Consider the following 21,875-nt stretch of genomic DNA (forward strand, 5'->3'; position numbering starts at 1 on the left):
ATCTCCATGTTTTCTCCCACCCCTCCTCAAGGGTGTTATCAGAGTTCCTCTTTATTTCTTCTCCCCCCACCCATTGCTTATTTAGTTTCCCTTGAATGAACTATGCTAATTTTCTCAAAGATGACTTCTCGGCAGCAAATTCTACATTCTCACAATTCTGTAGGTAAACAAACTTCTCCAGAATTTCCTTCAATTTATTCCTGTCTAGTTTTTATTTATGGCTTCTAGTTCTGGCCTTGTCTCCAAAAAGAAACAATATATCCAAGCTTACTCTGTATACTTTTAAATTATGAAGTGTTAAACAAACAAACAAACGAGATCCCACAGCCTGTTTTCTCGTGAATAGAACTGAAGCATGCTTCCTGCCCAGTCTCCACTCCATTGCTTCTATACCTACTGTTTAATACAGAGAACAGTGTGACATTCGCAAATTGTATTACTACTTTTCATTTTCCTTTAATTCACTCACAGGACATGGACATCGGTGGCTGGCCAACATCTTAATGCCTGTCCTTAGTTGCCTATGAAGTGGTGGTGATGAACAGCCTTCTTGAACCACTGTAGAGCACATGCCGTAGGTTGACTCTCAATGCCTTTGGAGAGAATTCCAGGATTTTGACCTGGCAACAGTAAAGGAACAACGATATATTTCCAAGTCACAATGGCAAGTGGCATGCAGGGAAACTTGCAGGGAAGATGGTGTTCCCATGTATCTGTTGCCCTTGTGTTTCTAGACGGAAGTGGTCATGGGTGTGAATGGTCTGTCTAAGGATCTTTGGTGAAATTCTGCAGTGCAGCTTGGGAAGAGCACACACTGCTGCCACTGTGTGCCAGCGGTGGAGGGAGCGGATGCTCAGTGGATGTGGTGCCAATCAATCAGGCTGCTTCGTTCTAGATGATATCAAGCTTCTTGAGTGTTGTTGGAGTTGCACTCATCCAGGCAAGAGGGGAGTATTCCATCTACACTGCTGACTTGTGCCTTGTAGATGATGGATAGGCTTTGGAGAGTCAGGAAACAAGTTATTTGCAACAGTATTCTTAGCCTCCAACCTGCACTTGTAGTCACTGTGTTTATGTGGCGAGTCTAGTTGAGTTTCTGGTCAATGATAATCCTTGGCATGTTGATGGTGGGGGATTCAGTGATGGCAACAATATTGAATGTCAAGGGGCAGTGATTAGATCGCCTCTTACTAAAGATGGACATTTGAGTCACATGAACATTATTTGCTACTTGTCAGCCCAAGCCCAGATGTTATCCAGATCTTGTTGGACTGCATCAGTATTGGACAAGTCATCAAATGTTGCTGAACACTGCAGAGTGATCAACCCCACTTCTGACTTATGACAGAGGGAAGGTCAAAGCAACTGAAGATGGCTGGGCTTAAGACACTGCCCTGAGGAATTACTGCAGAGATGTCCTGGAGCGGAGATGACTGACCACCAAACAACCATGTTCCTGTGTACCAGTTATGACACCAACCACAGGAGAGTTTTCCCATTGATACCAGTTTTGCTTGGGCTCCTTGATGCCACACTTGGTCTACTGCAGCCTTGATGTCAAGGTCTGTCACTCTCACTTTGCCTTTAGCCCTTTTGTCCATTTTTGAACCAAGGCTGTAATGAGCTCAGGAGATGAATGGCCTGATGAAACCCAAATTGGGCATCGCTGAGCAGGTACTGCTTGATAGCACCACTTTATTAATGACAATAGGACTAATGGGGCAGTAATTCTCCAGGTTGGATTTATTCTGCTTGTTGTGTACAAGACATGTCAATTTTCCACATTGGAACAGCTTGGCTAGGGGAGTGGCAAGTTCTGGAGCACAAGTCTTCAGTACTGTTGCCGTAATGTTATCAGGCCGCATAGTCTTTGCAGCACCCAGTGCCTCCAACAGTTTGATGTCATGTGGAGCGAATTGAAATGGCTGAAGACAAGTATCTGTAATGCTGAAGAAGGTCAAATCAACCACTTAGCACTTGTGACTAAAGATGGCTGCAAATGCTTCAGACTCATCTTCCATGGAAGGATGGCGATATTTGTACAGCCCGTTCCTCCAGTGAGTTGTTTAATTGTCCACCACCATTCACGAATGGATGGTAGTTCTGCAGAGCTTAGATCTGATGCATTGATTATGGGATTGCTCAGCTCTGTCTATCACTTGCTGTTTGGCTTGCAAGTAGTCCTGTTTTGGCTTCACCAGGTTGATATCTCATTTTTACATATGCCTGGTGCTGCTCCTGGTACGCCCTCCTGTACTCTCCATCAACCAGGGTTGATCCCCTAGTTTGATGGTAATGGTTGAGTAGGGAGATACCAGGCTAAGAGGTTGCAGATTGTGCTGGAGTATAATTCTGTTACTGTTGATAGGCCATAGTGTCTCACGGATGGCCAGTCAAGTCACTAGATCTGTTCGAAGTCTGCCCCATTTAGCAACATGATGGTGCCACACACCATGATGGAGCGCATTCTCAAATATGAAGGCGAGATTTCATTTCCCCCAGAACTCTGCAGTCGTCATGCTTACTCATACTGCAACGAACAGATGCATCTGCAGCCAGCGGATCGGTAAGGATGAGGTCACATATGTTTCCCATCTTGTTGGTTCTCTCACCACATGCCACAGACCCAGTGTAGTAACTATGTCCTTTAGGGCCCGATCGGTTCAAATCAGTAGAGATGCTGTTGAGCAGACCGTCGCAACATTGAGGAAGCACTGAAGATGGCAAAGGTGCAAAATGTATTTTGGGTGGGGGATTTCAAAGTATTGTTCAACATGGAGGAGTTCTGATTCATCAGCCAAGGGAGGTCAGTACATGGCAATCAGCAAGAGATTTCCTTATTCATGTTAAACCTGGAGCCATGAGACTTCATGGGGTCCAGAGTCAATGTTAAGGAGGGCAACTCTCTCCCAATTGTGTACCACTGTGCTGCCACCTCTGCTGACATGATGATGACGGTGTAGTCTGGGACACTGTCTGTCAGGTATGATTCCTCAAGTATGACCATCAGGCTGGTGCTTAGCTAGTCTGTGGGACAGCTCTTCCAATTTTGGCACTAGCCCTGAGCTGTGACTAAGAAGGACTTCGCAGGATTGAAAAGAGCCAATTCTACTGCTTTCTGGTAGCGAGGATGACGCGGAGTGATCTATCCGACTTCATTTGTTGAGACTTTGTAGTAATCGATACAGCCAAGTGGCTTGCTAGGCCATTTCAGAGGACAGTCGAGTGTCAACCACATTGTGGCGGCACTGGAGTCACATGTAGGCCAAACCAGACACTCATTCTCTAATGAGAGAGCAGCCTAATGATGGGACAATGGCAACTTTACCTTTATGATCCCAGCTGACTGTACTACTACCACGAAATCTGGCTTTTTAGGAAGTTCACAACGACAATTGTTTTTGAAAAAGAGAACCCTTCACAGAAGTAATCAACACCTATCTGCTTCATCTTTGATATCCAAATTCCAAAAAATGATATTAATACATATAAATTGTATCTTTCATTATACCCCCACCAAAGAATGAAAATATAGTCTTAGGAAGTATCTTCTATCTGAAAGATCTTAACATTATTCTATCTTACATTAACAGATGTAAATTAAAACAATTTTCATAACAATTGTAATTTACATAAGACATGCGGATGACAGTATTCACTGTCATTCATATATGCTCTTGACCAAGCATCCGCTGTAAAATTGTATTTGTATAGCTGAAGTCTTAAACTCTAAATGAAACAACTGCAAGTATTTATCACAAAGTCTCAAAAAACAAAAAAACCAAAAGAATTATGGGCCATATAACCAAAACTTAAGTGAAACTGTTAGTTATGTAAATTGTAAAATATGGAAAATAAATACACTTTCTCCACTTTCAAATAGTTCTGTTGACAAGCATCAGTTTCTTCACAAATAATTAGTGGCCATTCAAACCTCATTTTATCTTCTTGAAATATAATAGCACCAACAGTGATGTCACCTATTTTGATAGTCAGTTTGAATGGCTTTTCAAAATTCAGGGACACTAAAACCGGTGTAGTCATCAGCACAGCTTTCAATTTGTCAAAGGGCCTCTGGCATTCTTTCGTTTATTCACATTTCTTTTTATCAAAAAGTTTTTCAAAGTGAAAAATATAGTGAAGTTCAGGACAAACTTCTGATAAAATCCACTGTCAATATCACAGAATTTTGCTTTCCGCCTTCGGCATGGGAAGATCCAAAATTGCCCTTATTTTGCTTTCCTAGGTGATAATTGACACTATCCTAAAGCATGGCCCAAATAAGTTACTGTTGCTTTGGAAAAGTCACTTAGCCAAATTTATAACCAAATTAGCTCTTTTGTAACAAAACAATTTAGTCAAATAGCTTAAACCTTCAACCCGATTGCAACACACACAGTTGAGGAAAACAACATAGTTATACAGCCTTTCAGTAACTTCGTTAGATCTAGTTGTTGGTGCATCTTCACTCCAAGTGCCATGACTTTGTCTTGATAAAGTCCATTGAGCTTTACAAAAGTTGATATTTCTTTGGCTATATTAGTCTACAGAACATGACAATATCCTGGCCAATAAAAATGTGATTATTACACTTATATTACTGCAATTATCTTTGGTATACCTGGTCTTATACCGATGGATCCATGTTATTTGCTTTATGTAATGCTTTGATTCCAGTCTTTTTCCTTTATTTTAGTTATTCCTTCAAGAATAGTACCTCTTCCATCTGTAGATTTTCTATTCCTCTAATTTCCTTGTGATTTCCCATATGGCTATTTCCCTACATGTAAATGCTTGCGAAAGACAGTATACATATCTGCCAGAACCTTCTCCGTTCTTTGATACCTGATGATTATCTAAATATGTTCAGGTTTGCAGGAACACTATTTCAGAATTCTTCCACATTCATGATTTCTTTGACATTCTCAATTTTTCTCTAACTTCAGGGATTGAAACCACTGATCCCACAGCATTTCTTTTCCTTTTGCAAATGGGCTAGAATTTAAAAGGTTAGAAGGATGATCTAATCGAGATTGTCAAGATATTAACAAGGAAAGAAAGGTTAGATAAAGATATACTATTTCCACTGGTTGAAGATTCTAGAACCACGAGGCATAGCCTAAGAATTAGGGCCAGGCTACAGATGTTAGAAAGCACTTCTACATGCAAAGAGTAGTGGAGGTTTGGAGCTCTTTTCCTCAAATGGTAGTCAATGGCAATTCAATTGTTAAATTTAAATTTGAGGTAGACAGATTTGTATGAAGCAAGAGCAGCAAGAGATATGGAGTTAGGCCACAGATCAGCCATGATCTTATTGAATGGCAGCACATGCTCAAGGATCTGCATTGCCTACTCCTGTCCTTATGTTCCCATGTCTGATTAAGTCTCTTCGTGATATTCCTAGTTTTTACTAGATATGGTTCAGGGACAAGTTCATAATCATTAACCATTGCTTCCTTTAGGGTCTGCAGATTGTTTTTCTGACATTTTGGCGTATATAACAATGCAGTACCCGTCAACAGTTTGTCTTCCTAACTAGCATTCCAAATGAGGTGAAAAATGTTTCTTCTCCATTCTACGTAAACTTAGACTCCGAAATCAAATACTTTGAATCAGAATCATACTCCAAGCTACTACTATTTTCTTCATTTACGTTACGCTTCTCATTGGTCAAGACATTCTTTTGAATCTTATTTCTTCATATTTTACCTCATCCTTAGCTACTGTGCTTTTCATGACTTTATCTTCAAATAATAACTCTTTTCTCTTTCTTTCTCCAAGTCAAATCTTTTCAGCATACGGAGATGTTTGCCTTCATTAGCCAGGGTGTAAAAAATAGGAGCGATGAAGTCTTGTCACAATTAACTTGTGCAGCCACGATGATATATTTTAAAACAGTGAAAAAGCAAGACTTCCTAGAGACTAATGGGTTTATATTCTGTTTACAAGCAAAGTAAACAAGGTAACACATTAAGCTTTCAGATAGAAGATTCTGGAATTTTGGGGGTGGGGCTTAGGGGAACATCAAAAGTTTGGAGGAGGGAAAAAGCGTTATTCTGTTTCAGTTTGAGCAGATGGAGTATAATGTGAGAAAGTGTGAGGTCATGCACTTTGCTACGAAGAGAGGTATGGGCATGGGTAAAAAATTTAGAAGTCTGAAATGCAAAGAGACTTAGGAGTTCTCGTCCAGGATTCTCTCAAAGTCCTTTGTTGAAGCTGGATGTGTAAAGTAATTGCCCCTCAGAAGGGGAGATAATTTAGAAATTAAAAAACAGATTACATCAGTGTAACGAGTTTAGTATGAGTTGCAGAAATGTTTGGTTAAAATCTTAAGGGATTATTGAAGGTCAAAGTTTAAACTCAGTTGCAGGAAGAAGCTATCAAATTCTAAGGACCAGGAATCAAAGCCACAGCTAAATAAAACCTTATGTGGGATAGAGAAGGGCATTTTCTTTAGTACTGTAAAGGAAGGCTGTTAAGGTTAATGAGATTATACTTTTACTATATTTCCAAATATTTAAAAATGTTATATATAAATAGATTAGTTTATTCTAAACTCATTTTGTATAATAAACTGTTTTGTTGTTACACCCATATACACAGCAGTCAGTTTGTGTTTCAATGAAAGCCTTGTTCATTAAAACCAGAAGAACAAAATATGATCTATCAAGTCAGATTTCATTCTGGGTTACCACAAGACACAAGCTCTGGAAATCCCTTGCTCCAAGACTCCTCCTCTCTACCTCTGCTTTCTCCTTTAAAACATTCCTTAAATTTGGTTCAAGGGGTAGATTTTTTTTTTGGGTTATCTGTCATCTGTCCTAGTATCTTGTGTGCCTCGATGTCTAACTTTGTTTTATAATGCTCCTGTGAAATGGCTTGAGACACTTCATCATGTTAAAAAGGTGCTGTATAAATTTATTGTCTTATAAGTTAGACCATAAGACTATACGACATTAGGAGCAGAAATTTGGCCATTCAGCCAGAGTCTGCTCCGCCACTCAATCATGGCTGATAAAGTTTCTCAACCCCATTCTCCCCATAACCCTCGATCCCCTTGACAACCAAGAACTTATTTATCTCAGTCTTAAATATACTCAATGATAAGGCCTCCACAGCTTCTGTGGCAGGGAATTCCATAGATTCACCACTCTCCGGCTGAATAAGTTTTTCCCTTATCTCCGTTCTAAAAGGTCTTCCTTTTACTCGTAGGCTGTGCCCTCAGGTCCTAGTCTCTCCTACCAACAGGAACCTCTTCCCAACATCCACTCTGTCCAGGCCATTCAGTATTCTTTAAATTTCAATTAGATCCTCCCTCATCCTTCTAAACTCCATCAAGTATAGACCCAGAGTCCTCAAACATTCCTCAAATGTTAAGCTTTTCATTACTGGGACTGTTCTCGTGGACCTCCTCTGAACCCAGTGCAGGGCCAGTACATCTTTCCTGAGATATGGGGCCCAAAACTACGCACAATACTCCAAACGTGGCTGGATCAGAACCTGAAGAGCCTCAGAAGTACATCCTCTCAAAATAAATGCCAGCATTGCATTTGCCTTCCTAACTACTGACTCAACCTGCAAGTTTACCTTGAGAAAATCCTGGACTATAACTCCCAAGTCTCTGTGCATTTCAGACTTCTGAATTTTCTCCCCATGTCCTTACCCCTATTCTTCTTACCAAAGTGCATGATCTCACAATTCCCACATTGCACTTCACCTGCCACTTCTTTGCCCACTCTACTAACCCGTCCAAATCCTTCTGCAGCCTCCCCACATCCTCAACACTACCTGTCCCTCCACCTATCCTTTGTATCATCTGCAAACTTAGCCAGAATGCCCTCAGTTCCTTCATCTAGATCATCAAATGTATAAAATGAGAATTTGTGGTCCCAATACTGATCTTTGTGGAACACCATTTATCACCAGCTGCCATCCTGAGAAAGACCCTTTTAACCCCACCCTCTATCTCTCTGGCAGAAAGCAATCTTCTATCCATGCTAGCACCTTGCCTCTAACACCATGGGCCCTTACTCAGCAGCCTCCTGTGCTGCACCTTGTCAAAAACCTTCTGGAAGTCCAGGTAGATAACATCCATTGGATCACCTTGGTCTCACCTGTTCATTACTTCCTCAAAGAATTCCAGCTGATTTATCAGGCATAACCTCCCCTTGATGAAGCCATGCTGACTTTGCTCTATTTTACCATGCACTTTCTGGCATTCAGAAATCTCATCCTTCACAATGGACTCTAAAATCTTACCCACGACTGAGGTTAGGCTAAATGGCCTGTAATTTTCAGTCTTTTACCTTACTCTCTTTTTAAACAGGAGTGTCACATTAGCGATTTTCCAGTCCTCTGGGACACTCCCTGAAAGATCACCACTAATGCCTCCACTATTTCTTCAGCTATCTCATTAATAAATCTGGGGTGTATTCCATCTGGTCCTGGTGACTTATCCATTTTCAAGCATTCAGTTTTTCCAGCACCTTCTCCATGGTGATGGCCACCATACTCTGGTCTGCCCCCTGTCTCTCTTGAATTTTTGGGATATTACTCATGTCTTCCACGGTGAAGACTGACTTAAAGTAATTCTCCAGTTCCTCAGCCATTTCCTTGTTCCCCACCACTATCTCTCCAGTGTCCACTTTTGCCTCTCCTTTTGCCCAGTATAGATCTAAAGAAACACTTACAGTCCTTGTTTATATTACTGGCTAGCTTACCCTCATATTTAATCTTCTCCTTCCTTTTTTTTTTGTTGCCCTCTGTTGGTCTTTGTAAGCTTCCCAACCTCTGGTTTCCCACTGCCCTTCACCATGTTATATGCTTTCTCTTTTGCTTTCATGCCGTCCCTGACTTCCTGAGTCAGCCATGGTCACCTCATCCTCCTTTTCCCTTCGGATGAATTTTTTGCTGCATCTCCCGAATTACCCCCAGAAACTCCTGCCATTGCTGTTCCACTATCTTTCCTGCTAATCTCCTCTCCCAATCAATTGTGCCCGGTTCTTTCCTCATGCCCTTGTAGTTGCCTTTATTCAGTTATAATACCATTACCGCCAATTCTATCTTCTCCCTCTCAAATTGGAGAGTAAATTCAATTCTATTATGATCACTGCCTTCTAAGGTTCCTTCATCTTAAACTCCCTTAGGAAGTCTGCCTCATTGCACAACACTAAATCCAGTATTGCCTGTTCCCTTGTGGGCTCCACCACAAGCTGCTCCAAAAAGCCATCTGACAGACATTTCACTAATTCCTTTTCTTACTATCCACTACCAACCTGATTTTCCCAGTCCACCTGCATATTGAAATCCTCCACAAATCACCATAAATTTGCCTTTCTTACACACCTTTTCCATCGCCTGGTGTATCTTGCGTCCCAGCTCCTGAATGCTGTTTGGAGGCCTGTACGTAATTCCAACTATGGTTTTCTTACCTCTGCGGTTCCTCAATTCGACCCACACAGATTCTATACCATCTGACCCTACTTCGTTTCTTACTATTGATTCAATTTCATTTCTTACTAATAAGGCAACCCCACCTCCTCTGCCCACCTGCCTATCTTTTCAATAAGATGTATATCCTTGGATATTCAGCTCCCAATCCTGATCCCCTTGCAGCCATGTCTCTGTGATGTCATCATTTCTGCCAATTTTGATCTGCACCACAAGCTCATTTACCTGCATTCTCATACTGCGTGCATTCAGATAATATACCTTCAGTCCTGTATTAACCATCCCTCTTCTCATTGGAGGAGAGAGTGACAGTGTGCTTGAAGTTTGGTTCCTAACCCTTTCCAAACACTGTCCTATTTGTGTCTGCACTGGAGACTTTAGTAACTTCTCCTGAGTTCTCCTTTCTAGTCATTTTTTTCATATTGTTTCACACAGTAGAATCTACGCCTACAGATGTTAGCCTGCTGCTTTGTTCCCCACTGGGGGAAGTTTTACCCTTCCCCTCCCCCCCACTTTCTAATTTAAAGTCCTGTTGACCAGCCTATTCACCCTTTTCGCTAGAACATTGGTCCCAATTTGGTTCAGGTGGAGACCGTCCCAATGGTACAGATCCCTCCTGTTCCAACTGATACCAGCGCTCCAAGAAAAGGAACCCCTCTTTCCCGCAACCACTCTTTCAGCCACGTTTACTTCTCTTATTCTCGTGTCCCTATGCCAATTCGCACGTGGTTCTCATTTGTCCAGCAGTGTCATCAGCTAGGATCACAATAATTATCTTATTCTTACAAAATCCTAATTGTTATTTCTGGCTTCAAATTATCTGCTCTTTCATTTTAGAAATAGTTAGGAATTTAAACTAATCCACTGTTAGGTCTTCCATGCCCTGAAAACACTTAGCAACACTCATAGACCAGCCAATCCACTCTTTGTGATAAACATCCCCACACACTCCTCTATTACGTCCAGAATCTCCGTGGACTCATTTGTTTGAAAGAAACAGATTCCTCAAAACAAATTCAAATCCTAGTCAAGAGGCCCCACTTATGATCCCAGCTGATGGTACTACCAGATAGGCCAGATCCCAGACTGAAACCTTCTTGATAGTTTTTTTTTGTTTAATTATTTAATATGGTCATTACTCCCCGAGATAGCCTGCAATCTTGTATGTGTTTCTTAAACAACTAAACAAGGAAATTTATTACACACAAAAAAAGGCAAAATATATTTGCCAGTTAGATGGATCTCAAAGCACACAGAAAAACAAAGTTTCAACTTATTTCCCAACAGCGTCCTCTCGAGAAACTCAAATCCAGAGATATTACACCCCTAACTCAAGTTCCTACTTAATTGACACCTTACAATTTTTTTTTTTTTAATGAACTTGGGTGCCTTTTTCCCTGAATTACTTCTAAGAAAAAAAACTCAAACTACCTTGGTGTCTTCTGAATGGAATTAAAGACTTACTCAATCTTAGATTCTTCTCAACCAAAAACAAAACAAATGGGGTGTCATGATTGTGGTTCACTAAACCATAAGTGGAACACGAGGTAGATGGAGGATAAACGAGAACAGGGAATATTCTCTCAGCTCCACAGTTGGTCTTTGACTTTCTCCCATAGCGACCGGTCACATCACCTGACCCGCTATCTTAAAAGGGGCAACGCCACACAACTACATCCGTAACTTGGGGTCACATATCTACCCGAACAGTTATAAACCCACGAGTATAAATATACTGCCATTAATACTCACCTTTTGGCATTTTGGCAATCCAAATACATCATGTTGACTGCATTATCCTTATTGGTATTTACTTCAAAAAGAATTCAGCAAGGTTGTTCAAGAAAATCTTACCCTTTTACAATCCAAGGTGATTATGCTATTCTATCTTTTTCGTTTCCAGGTATTTCTCTATTTCATCATTGAATGAGGATTCCATTACCATTTCAGTGTCTCATTCAAAATATGACATTTTTGTCAATGCAGTGTTTCCTCAGTAATTCAAACGAACTCTTAGATTATGAACTCAAACCCTCCAAAAGGAAAATGGTCCAACTTTAATGTTTTTCTGATGATTTTATTTGACAACTTCTAACTATTTTAATTTTCCATTATCACTGGTTAATTATTAATTTTGGAAACAAGAACTTCAGTGATTACTTCGACAATAAAATATCAACTTTGATTCTCTGTTCAAAAGTGGAGGCTCAATCTTCATTCTAGCTTGAACATTTCAAGTAGTATACCAAAGCATCAAAATCCTAAACACTTGTACAATACTCCAATAGAATAACATTTGATTCAGGCACAAAATTCTCAAAAGTCTGAAGTCACACTTAGAGTAAAATATTTATCGTTAATCCAAAACTGCTGTCAAAAACTGTACAATTAAAATCAACACTGTGGAAAATATATGGAACAAAAATCACACTTGATTCTTTACAATCTTTTGTGCATTGAGTATATATAAAATAAACAAGATTTTCTTTTGTCAATTTTATTATTACATTTGTTGAAGAATGGCTCCAAGGTACACCATTTGTACCTTATCTAAAATAGTATTGTTCACACCTGAGCCTAGAAAGAAAGGACAAAATTTTAACTCACGCAAAACCCATTAATTTAATCCAAGTTAAAAATCAGACCCAAATTGCTGGCAAGGGATTTGACAATGGGAAGCACCATAGCAAAATCCAATCCTATACAGACCTGAAGACTGCAAGCTCTCATGTGTTTTTGAGCAAAAGGTCACTAGGTAGTAAACAGGAACAGAAATTTCCCCGATGAGATAAATTAGCCTTGTTTCACATTGATCCTTCTGGGTCATTGATTCTGAACTTCACTGAAATACATTTACCTAGGCATATTGTTGGGAAATTCTAGGTTCATTAACTTTAAGTCACATGACAATAAAAACATCAGTTAGAAAGTTACATTGTCAAAATTATATTTTATAGAAAAACACTTAAGATTTACTTACCTCAAATTCATTTAGCTATGCTTTCCATTTTCATTCAGAATTGAATTTTACAATCCTCAAATAGAGTTTATACTTTCAAAGAGTGCACATTTCAACAAATTTCAACTATCTGATTTATTTATTTTCTACATCAGCTGGATTAATTAAGTCATGTTCACCAACAGCAGAAAAACAGAAAACGCAGCAAACTCAGTTGAAGTAGATGATGGGTTGCAAAAAAATGTGGGAGAAACAAGTGAGAAGCAGACAAGAGCTTTCTCAATGCTGGCAGTAACATGCAGCATTTTCAAACAGAGTTCCAGGCATTAAGGGGATTGCTAGGGGGTTGAGTGACACCTGTAAATGGAGATTGCTTGTTAACAACTTCATTAGCAACAAATCTCACCTTATTCATATGCATCTCCCTTTTCTCACATCCACCATGAGGAAACTAAATATTAACAGTTCCCAACATGGAAGTCGGAGCAGATACCTAGCCACTTCAGCTCACCACTTGTTCTTCTGGGCTACAACCTTGGACACCCAACAGCACCCTCAGGGAATGTTCCATGCACCAGCCATCCGCACCCCACGCCCACGGACCTTCGCATCCAAAAAATTCCAGCATCTCAGAACACTTACGGTAGATCTCCAATTCACTTGCTTGACACTAGTGGTGTCATCTTTCTCTGGGCCTGTCAACAGTTTGCTGCCCCAGAGATCCGAGTTCCAATACCGCTACAGCAGATGATAGAACATGAATTCAATAAAAATCTGGAATTAAGGGTCGAATGATGACCATGACACAACTGTCAATTGTCAGAAAAACCCATGTGGCTCATTAATGCGCTTCAGGGAAGGAAACTGCTATCCTTATCTATTCTGATCTACATGTGATCCAGAGCCACATTAGGGACAGGCATTAAATGCTGCCCTACCCACAGATATCCTCGTCCAGTGCCTGAATAAAACAAAATCTTCTGCACTTCATGACATACAAACATTGCAAGGTTGCAAAATGGATACCCTGGGAAAGGACAGATGTAAAACTCTCACAATGGACCAGGCTGCATCTCAAGGCTGCTCAACCACTCTCTAAGCTCCTACATGCAAGCTCACAGCATCCCTATGTTGCCTCTTAGCAGAGTCAGAGATGGGCTGCTTTTCTTGCCGGTCAGCTGTCCTTAGTCATGGGGGCAAACATCTGCTGAATAGCACATTACAACATATGAGCATATCTGGAATACTGTCAAGTCAGGCACTCTATGGAACATCATACATATGAAATGATATCTGACCTCAATGCGACATTGAATCACAGAGTCATGAGTGGTGGCATTCTGAGCATTTTCAATACAACTGAGATGTTATTTGCAGTGAAATATTAACAACGCCACCAATGTGCCCTCAAGGGATTGTTCTTTCCAACCCTTTGGCCTTGGAAGTTTGGTTGGGTGACCCTGACAGCATTCATGCCTAGAGAGTCCAGACATACTGAATGTGTCCTTGCCAGAGAGCAGCCTCATCATTTTGACGCTGCACAGGTGTGATGGTCACAAGCTGGTCACAGGTGAAAAGCCCAGCCACCTCTGGAATATCCTGAGAAAAGAATTCTGAGGAGCTTGTGTGTGGTTTCTTCTCTGGCTAGGTACCTACTGCCACCACACAATGTCCTTCTGAGGAAGAGGCACCTAGTAAGAGCTTAAGATGGTCTCTCCCCCCCATTACCTATACAATATTGCTAAGGTCTAATGGCTAGAGTGATAGAATGCAGGTCTCTGTGCAGCAGATCCAGCATCTGCTGACATAGCCCTCCAACTGCCAACCTGTCCATGGGACGCAGCCAGACAGTCACGTGCATGAGGAACTGGCCCCCTATAGTACTGCTACAGTTCTGCAGCCCATGGACCAAGGGCCACCGCCTCCCACATACCTGTCTTGTGCTCCTGTATCTGACTTTGCACGTGCACAAAGTCAGCGTCTGCCGATACTCCGAGGGACCTCTGCCACCTGGGGTTCAGCAGATACCTGGTTTCTAGCAATCCTCAATGCCAGCGAGCTGCAGTGTTCCTTCTTCGGCAAGCTGCAGAGATATGCTCACCAGCTTGTGCTCTCAACTCTAACATAGCTGAAGCTCCCACAGAGCTGTCAGTATCTAAATTGATGTGTGGTGCAATAGGCACCTAGCCGATGTTTTTTCTGTGGCCTCTGAACATAGCTCCTCAGGGCGCTGCACAGCAATTCTTGCAGGATGGCTCATTTGACTGCTATAATATTAGACATCCTACTAGGACCTACAAGTCTCAAAAGAAAGGTGTTGCTGCCAAAGATTATAAATTGCGTGGATTGCATAACACCAACAACAGGATTTATTTAAGAGTTGCACTGGAATGAAGAATGCTACTTACTTGGTTGGCAGGACATGAATTTCTCAGCATCCCCCCAACAGTGAGTCCAATCCTCTCCTGCAAGGGCCTTCTGGGGCATGAAGAGCCTAATGTCAGGCATCACACCACTCCTCCCCGCCCCTTCTGCCCTACTGTGGGCTGTTTTCTTCTGGAATGAGAGAAAGGTGTGATTGAGTGAGATGAAAGTGGATGTTACAGCTGTTAGCACTGGTGCAGGTTGGGGAAAGGTGGTGAGCTATCTGAGCAAGTGAATAGGCAGTGCAGAGGGCTGTGGGATGTGAGGGAAGGTGTTGCACACAACAGCATCAGAGTTAGAGCATTTGACTTGGTCAGAGGTGGGTGCAGTATCAGGGATTGATAGAGAGTGTAAGACAGCAGAGAAGTGATGATGGTGACACTTACCCTAGCAGAGTGGAGGTCACTGACCTTCTTACAGCAATACTTCGAAGTCCTCTGGACTGTGGAGACTGCACTGAACATGGTGGCGACCTCAGCATAGGCTAACAGAATGTGATGGCATGGACTCCTCTGCTGGTCCTGAGGGAAAATGATGCCACTGCTCTGCACCACCTGATGGACCAAGACATCCTGGTCCCTGTCATCAAAGTAGGCACCAATGTTCCTTTGTTTGCCACATCCAGGGAATAGGTGACAAATTGTACAGGGCACTTCAGACTTCCAGTGCTTATCCAGTTGCACAAAACAATTATGAAATCCATTCCAGGATATCTGGTGAGTGGGAGATAGTAGGAACTGCAGATGCTGGAGAATCCGAGACAACAAGGTGCAGGGCTGGATGAACACAGCAGGCCAAGCAGCATCATAGGAGCAGAAAGGCTGACCCTTCATCAGAGGGTCTAGGCCCGAAACGTCAGCTTTTCTGCTCCTATGATGCTGCTTGGCCTGCTGTGTTCATCCAGCCCTGCACCTTGTTATCTGGTGTGTGGAATGTTTTTGTAGCTACAACGAATGGGAGAATTGGGCAAGCACTGGACAAGAAAGGTACCATCAGGGCATGGTAGGTAGTTAATGAGGTGAGTTTGGGATGATAAGGAATAAAATCTCAAAACCTAACAGAGAAACACACCATGAAACTTGACGAAATTTACACAAACAAAATATCCTAAAGTTAGTCAGAGGTCTGCAGGAAAAGGCCCATTGAGTCTGCATTGGTCAAAAACAACCACCCAACTATTCTAATCCAATTTTCCAGTGCTTGGCCCACAGCCTGGTCTACCTTGGCATTGCAAGTGTATATCTAAATACTTAAATGTTGAGCATTTCCACCTCTATAACCCTTACAGGCAGTGAGTTCCAGATTTCCGGCATCCTCTGGATGGAGAAACATTTTCCTCTCATCTCCTCTAAAATACCTGCCCTTTACCTTAAATCTATGCTCCCTGGTCATTGATCCCTCCAAAGGAGAACAGTTTCTTCCTGTTTACATGCCCCATAATTTCTACAAACTCAATCATACACCTGCCTGAATGTCCTCGACTCAAAGGACAACAACCCCAGTTTATCCAATCTCTCTTCATAACTAAAACTGTCCAGTCCTGGCAACATCCTGGTAAATCCCCTCTGAACCACAGTGCAAATCATATCCCTCCTATAATGTGGATTCCAGAACTGCACACAATACTCCAGTTGTGGCCTAACCAACTTTTTAATAGTTCCAGCAATAACCTCCCTGCTCTTTAACTGTATGCCCTGGCTAATTAAAGGCCGATATTTCAAATGCCCCTTAACCACTTTATCTAATTGTCCTGCTACCTTAAAGAATCAGCGGTCATGCACACCAAGGTCCCACTGTTTATCATGTTTGTCCTACCCAAGTGCATCACCTCACACTTATCTGGATTGAATTCCTTTTGGGCACAGATCAGCCTACTGACCAGCCAATCTATATCCTCCTGCAATTTAAGATTGTCCTCCTCACTATTTACCAGCACAGTGAATTAGCACAGCAACCTGAAACACCACAGATTGTGCCTGACGTAAATATTTGTTTTTATTCAGATAATCACCACACCCTCAGCATTTAAATTCAACACACTGAAGTTTAGCCCAATGTGTCTTTTAAGGGCTCATAAAAGTGAACCTTTCAGTTACTGGTGGATTGGTGAATGTAATTAGTAGACAAAGCAAATTTACTTTTCTGCCACTTGCCAATTAGTTAAATTATGAATCAAATGTATGCCAAATTAGCCACAGGCATATGTCAGCAGACACATAAGGCAGGGAGGATACTGACTGAATGGCTGTCAATGCTCTTCAAATCAGAATCTCATCAAGAGCCAAGATAACTCAATAATAGTGTAATGATTACCAAATAGAGTTGTTTAAAACACTATTTGGAAAGCTCAAAATCTGGAAATGCATCAAGAATTGAGCTGGGAAAACTGTCAAAAGTGGGAAATATGAATTGCTAAATTAGCAAAGCTTTAAAACATAGAAGTCTCATGATAGCATGCAAGTTGGTTTAGCAGCAACATTTCTGTCTGCTTGACCTATTGACATAAACTGGATTCCACTGTCAGTGCAATACTCATTTTGTGGATGTGCTATCTCAAGACGAAAAACGAGACACGAAATTCAAATGGGGAGAATCTAAAAACACTAAATAGGAATACCCAATGGAATTTATTTCACCTAAAGAGCAATCACATTGTAGAATAAGTAGCCAGTGTCAGTAGTTTGAATTGTTAAATAAAATTATCTCTACAACACAAAAAGGATCCCTGCCAGTCTTTGAGCACAACGTGAGGCTGTTCCCATCTTACTTCATCTCACCATTCTCAACCTTTCTCCTTCACGTTTATCCAGCTTCCAAGTAGACATTATCAGTTAATAAGATAATTAAACAATTTCTTCAAACAAGGAGGTGAACACATTAATTGTGTGGGGGGAAAAAAATGGTATGGCTCGGCCCTATGGATTTTTTTTTATATAAGTGCAAAAATTCCTACAGTAATGCACTTTAAATACTTGATTGCAATTTCTACTGAACTTCAACTAATGACTATATTACAATTGCAAAAACATAATAACTTGATCATAATTTGTACAAATTTCCAATTGGCCACTGCATCCACAGTTTCTCTTCAAAAACTAAGTGACCGTTGCCTAATGGGAAACACAAATAATCGTTACCTGTGGAATCACACCTATCTGACATTCAACTGGGTCAGGACAGAGGAGGAAAAAAAATTGTCGTCATTGTTAATTACATTGAAGGCTAATTGTTCTTTGAATATGAAACAGTTCAGATGCTGGTACTGTGATCAGTGATCTAATCTAATGGAACCATGCACCTCTAAAACACCCATTTACTTATTCTAGACATTTTTCTTTACCAACAATCCGGAGCTTTTTGTGGTCAGGGGCTGTCCAGCTGACCATGAGAAAAGCAATGACGTGGCAATTTCTGCAGTATGAATTTCATCTATCCCAACGATAAATTTCATTTGTAACATGAGTTTTAAGGGACAGTAGTGTAATGGACAAGGCTAAGCAGCAAATTATATTAAAGCATTGTCACAAACAAGGAAGTTTTATTTGCTTTTTCTAAGTTTCAATAATTGAAAGAAGGTTGTGGCATATACATGGATTTAAAAAGGTACAAAACTGAAATAGCCAACAAGCTTTTCAAAAATCAAATATTTAGACATGGAGAAATTTGACATCCCACAAATAATAAATTATTTTTTTTCCAGGGTCCCAGAGGCTACTCAGTAATAGTGAAATACAAAAAGTCATAATTAAACATGCAGGTACACATCATTCAAGGAGTAAATTTTAAGGCAGTTTTTAGAATAAAGCTTATAACTAAAATTAGAAATACATCATATTAAAGGACTTTAGTAACATACTCTTTAAAAAAAGAGTGGGGAACAGTTTGACAGAAACCTGCACATAGGTAGGCGTCGAAGTTGGTGTCAATTACACAAATCAACGACAACAGATGTTGGTTGTTACACAGTCAGTGCAACGGCAAAATCTGAACCAATGTGTTGGTGCATGATTCAACCCTTCCATTTTACTTTGGGTTCAACTTCAGGAGAACAAAATAAGATTGTGCAAATGTGTTTGCCTTTTTTTAAATCCTTAAAACTTTTCTAGGGTCACTTCAGGGGTTCAAATTATTATTTGGGATTGCATACTAATAATTTGCAATGTATTTAATTTACATATATATTAAAACAAGTTAAAAATGTTACCCCACAATTCAAGCAAAAACCTACAATAAAGGTAATAGTGTAAATTTATCAATGGCAACGTTATTAATTCCAAATGAGTACTGGTTCACCACACAGACAGCAGGATAATTACAAAGAGCAATGATACCTAGTGCAACAGATCTGACAGAACAATGTCAACCCACAATTTCTCTCCTTGACTCTTTTAATGCAAATTTTCTAACAAGAACACATGGATCTTTTGCTGGGGCATATTTCTGAAGCATCTGTTCACCTGCCAATAGTCATTGTTCACGTGTAAATTTAGACACTGAACTCTAGCAGGTTACAGAGTCAGAGTCATACAGCACAGTTATTCAATGAGATGGAAGACAGAGTCTTTGACAAGCCTGAACTTGTCCTCACCCAATGTCCAGAAGCATACAGTTTAAAAAGTTTGACCCAGCTTCCAGGTGAACAGATTATTTTTCTATGCCCTAGACAAGGGACACAAAGTCAAACGAAATGCTATACCATGTCCCCAGGTTAAGTAACTTATTGCAATATGGACCAAGCAGTAAATCTGGGTATTTCCTGGTCTCCATGGATTAGCTACTCAATTTTATCCAGTTGAACTATCAAAGTAGCAAACTCCAACTAATTTCAGTCTTCACTCCACATTCCTTGATGAAATTACTGCCAACAAGAAGTTACATTTACAGGATGTAGCATAGTGTACTATCCAAGTTCACTTCAAGAAGCAACAAAAAAAAAAGCCCTACCAAAGACACTGGTATGTGAAGAAGTGGCTAAACATTTTGTAGTCAAGTAATTTTATGGAGAGTTTCAGGGGCTGGAGAAGCAGAGGGTAAAACGTAGCTGGCAATGATATGAAGATGGAAACATATAAACACACAGATGAAAATTGAGGAACTGTCCTGGCCAACAAGAATATGTTAACCATTAGCTACAACAGACATTAGAAACATAGGAACAGAAGGAGGCCATTCTGCCCCTAAAACCTCCTTCATACTCGATCATTGCTGATTAAATCCCTTGAGGTAATTAGCATCTGGAAATCTACTGATTTTTGTATTACTCAAGGATCAAGCTTTCGTAGCCATGTAGAGGAGAAAAATCCAAAGCTTCACTATCCGCCAAGTGAAAAATTCCTCCTCATCTCGGGGCTTAAATAGTTTGACGCTTTTTCTGAAAACTTAATTTATTTCACTGATATTTGTGGAAATATACTGTGCACAAATTGGTTGCTATATTTTCTACATTATAGCCATGACTACACTCAAAAGTATTTAGTTGGCTGTGAAGCCTTGGTACGTAATGAATCATGAAGGTACAAATAAATGCAAGTTAATTTCCTTTATTAGGACATTGGGAGATAACAGTGTAGCACATCAAGGAGAAGGGTGATGAATCTGCAGGAATTGATATGGAATAGCATTATCAGCAAAAGAATTTTGGATAAACTGAAAGACATAGAAAATGGATGATGAAAGATCCTTAATCAAGAAAGCTCTGAAGAAGTTTGTAAGTGGTGAATACATGTCTGAGAGTTTCAATGGCAGAAGGACTGAGAACAAGGTGGAAACCAAATATTGGGAGACGTTGGAGCAAATGGAGAAGTTACAATACTGGAAGATCAGTACAGAAGCACAAAACAGAGGTTGCAATATTGCTTTAACTTGAGAAAATAATTTAGATACAGTATTGCTGTTATGCAACCACAACATACTATACGCAACTTGGTACCCACATTTTCAACATTACAATAGCAATACAAGATATACATACAGAACAATTGCAATGTAGAATTTTTTGTTGCAAAGTTCAATAATTCTTCTTTTAAAAAGTCAATTGAAAGGAGAAACTTTTAAGGAATGGGGAGCATCACATTAGCAAGCACATAAAAATGGTGCTAATTGACAGACCAAGTAGTCTGTTCAGTCTACGATACATAATATTTTCAATTAAAAAAATAGAAAGTGCGACAGAAACTCAGGTGTGGAAAAAAGCCAACTTGAAAAGTCATTTTTGAGTTGAAACCTTAACTCTGTTTCTCTCACAACAAATGCTACCAGACCTGCTGAGTTTCTTCAGCACTTCTTGTTTACATTTTGGTCTCCAGCATCCACGGTACTTGGGTTTGTTTGAGTGTGTAATATTTTCAATGGCTGGCCAGCCAGTTGATTTGCTTCAATATCTCAAGACAAACAGTTTATCGTACATTAACTTAACAAAAACGTTTGTCAATGTAAGAGCTACTAAATCTAAAACAGCTCATCAGTTGGTTTTAAATAATCATTTTTGGTTCAATACTGCAATTCCTTTTGACCAACAATGTTTGGAAGCTCCTCAGGCATAGTACTCACACATGCTTCCAAGTGCTTCAGACAACAAAACTAAGTTTTGGTATTTTTCCCCACCTCCAAGGCAAATCTTAGAAAAATGAACATTCCAAACATTTAAAGTGCCAATATCCCGTGGTTGGGTGAAAATATTTACAAGAACAAATATATCACGTTTAGTGTAGCAGTAAGCCATACAGGCCTGAAGCTTCCATCTTTGATTTCTGATCTGTACTCAGCTCATCCCAGCCAAGGAAAATAGAAGGTTAACAACTGGCCTTAGTACCATGTTATGGATTTCTTTTCACATTATAACTCCCACAACTGATGATATTCTATTGACTCCGTGGAAAGTACACATGCATGGACAAAGTAAGCATGAGCAGGCTGAATACAAAAGACCCCAGAATTGAAGAACAACAACTGGGGCAAGGTGAAAGGGAATAGCCAACACCCATAGAAATATTTTTCCCGTGACCAGTTGGGACTACAAGAAAACAAGGAGAAATCAGAATCA

General features: G+C 40.3%; 1 protein-coding gene across 1 annotated transcript in view; it reads right to left on the bottom strand.

Annotated features, from left to right (window-relative positions):
- LOC109933983 (calmodulin-binding transcription activator 1-like) overlaps positions 1 to 21,875 on the bottom strand; it is a 1,079,584-nt gene that overhangs the window by 1,039,513 nt on the left and 18,196 nt on the right. The window contains exon 2 of the mRNA XM_048614878.1: positions 14,818 to 14,965. Coding sequence (XP_048470835.1) covers positions 14,818 to 14,917 — 100 coding nt within the window. The 5' untranslated portion in view covers positions 14,918 to 14,965. The remainder of the gene's footprint in view (positions 1 to 14,817; positions 14,966 to 21,875) is intronic.

This window comes from Rhincodon typus, chromosome 31, assembly GCF_021869965.1.
Source record: "Rhincodon typus isolate 14 chromosome 31, sRhiTyp1.1, whole genome shotgun sequence".
In the NCBI taxonomy this organism is placed as follows: domain Eukaryota; kingdom Metazoa; phylum Chordata; class Chondrichthyes; order Orectolobiformes; family Rhincodontidae; genus Rhincodon; species Rhincodon typus.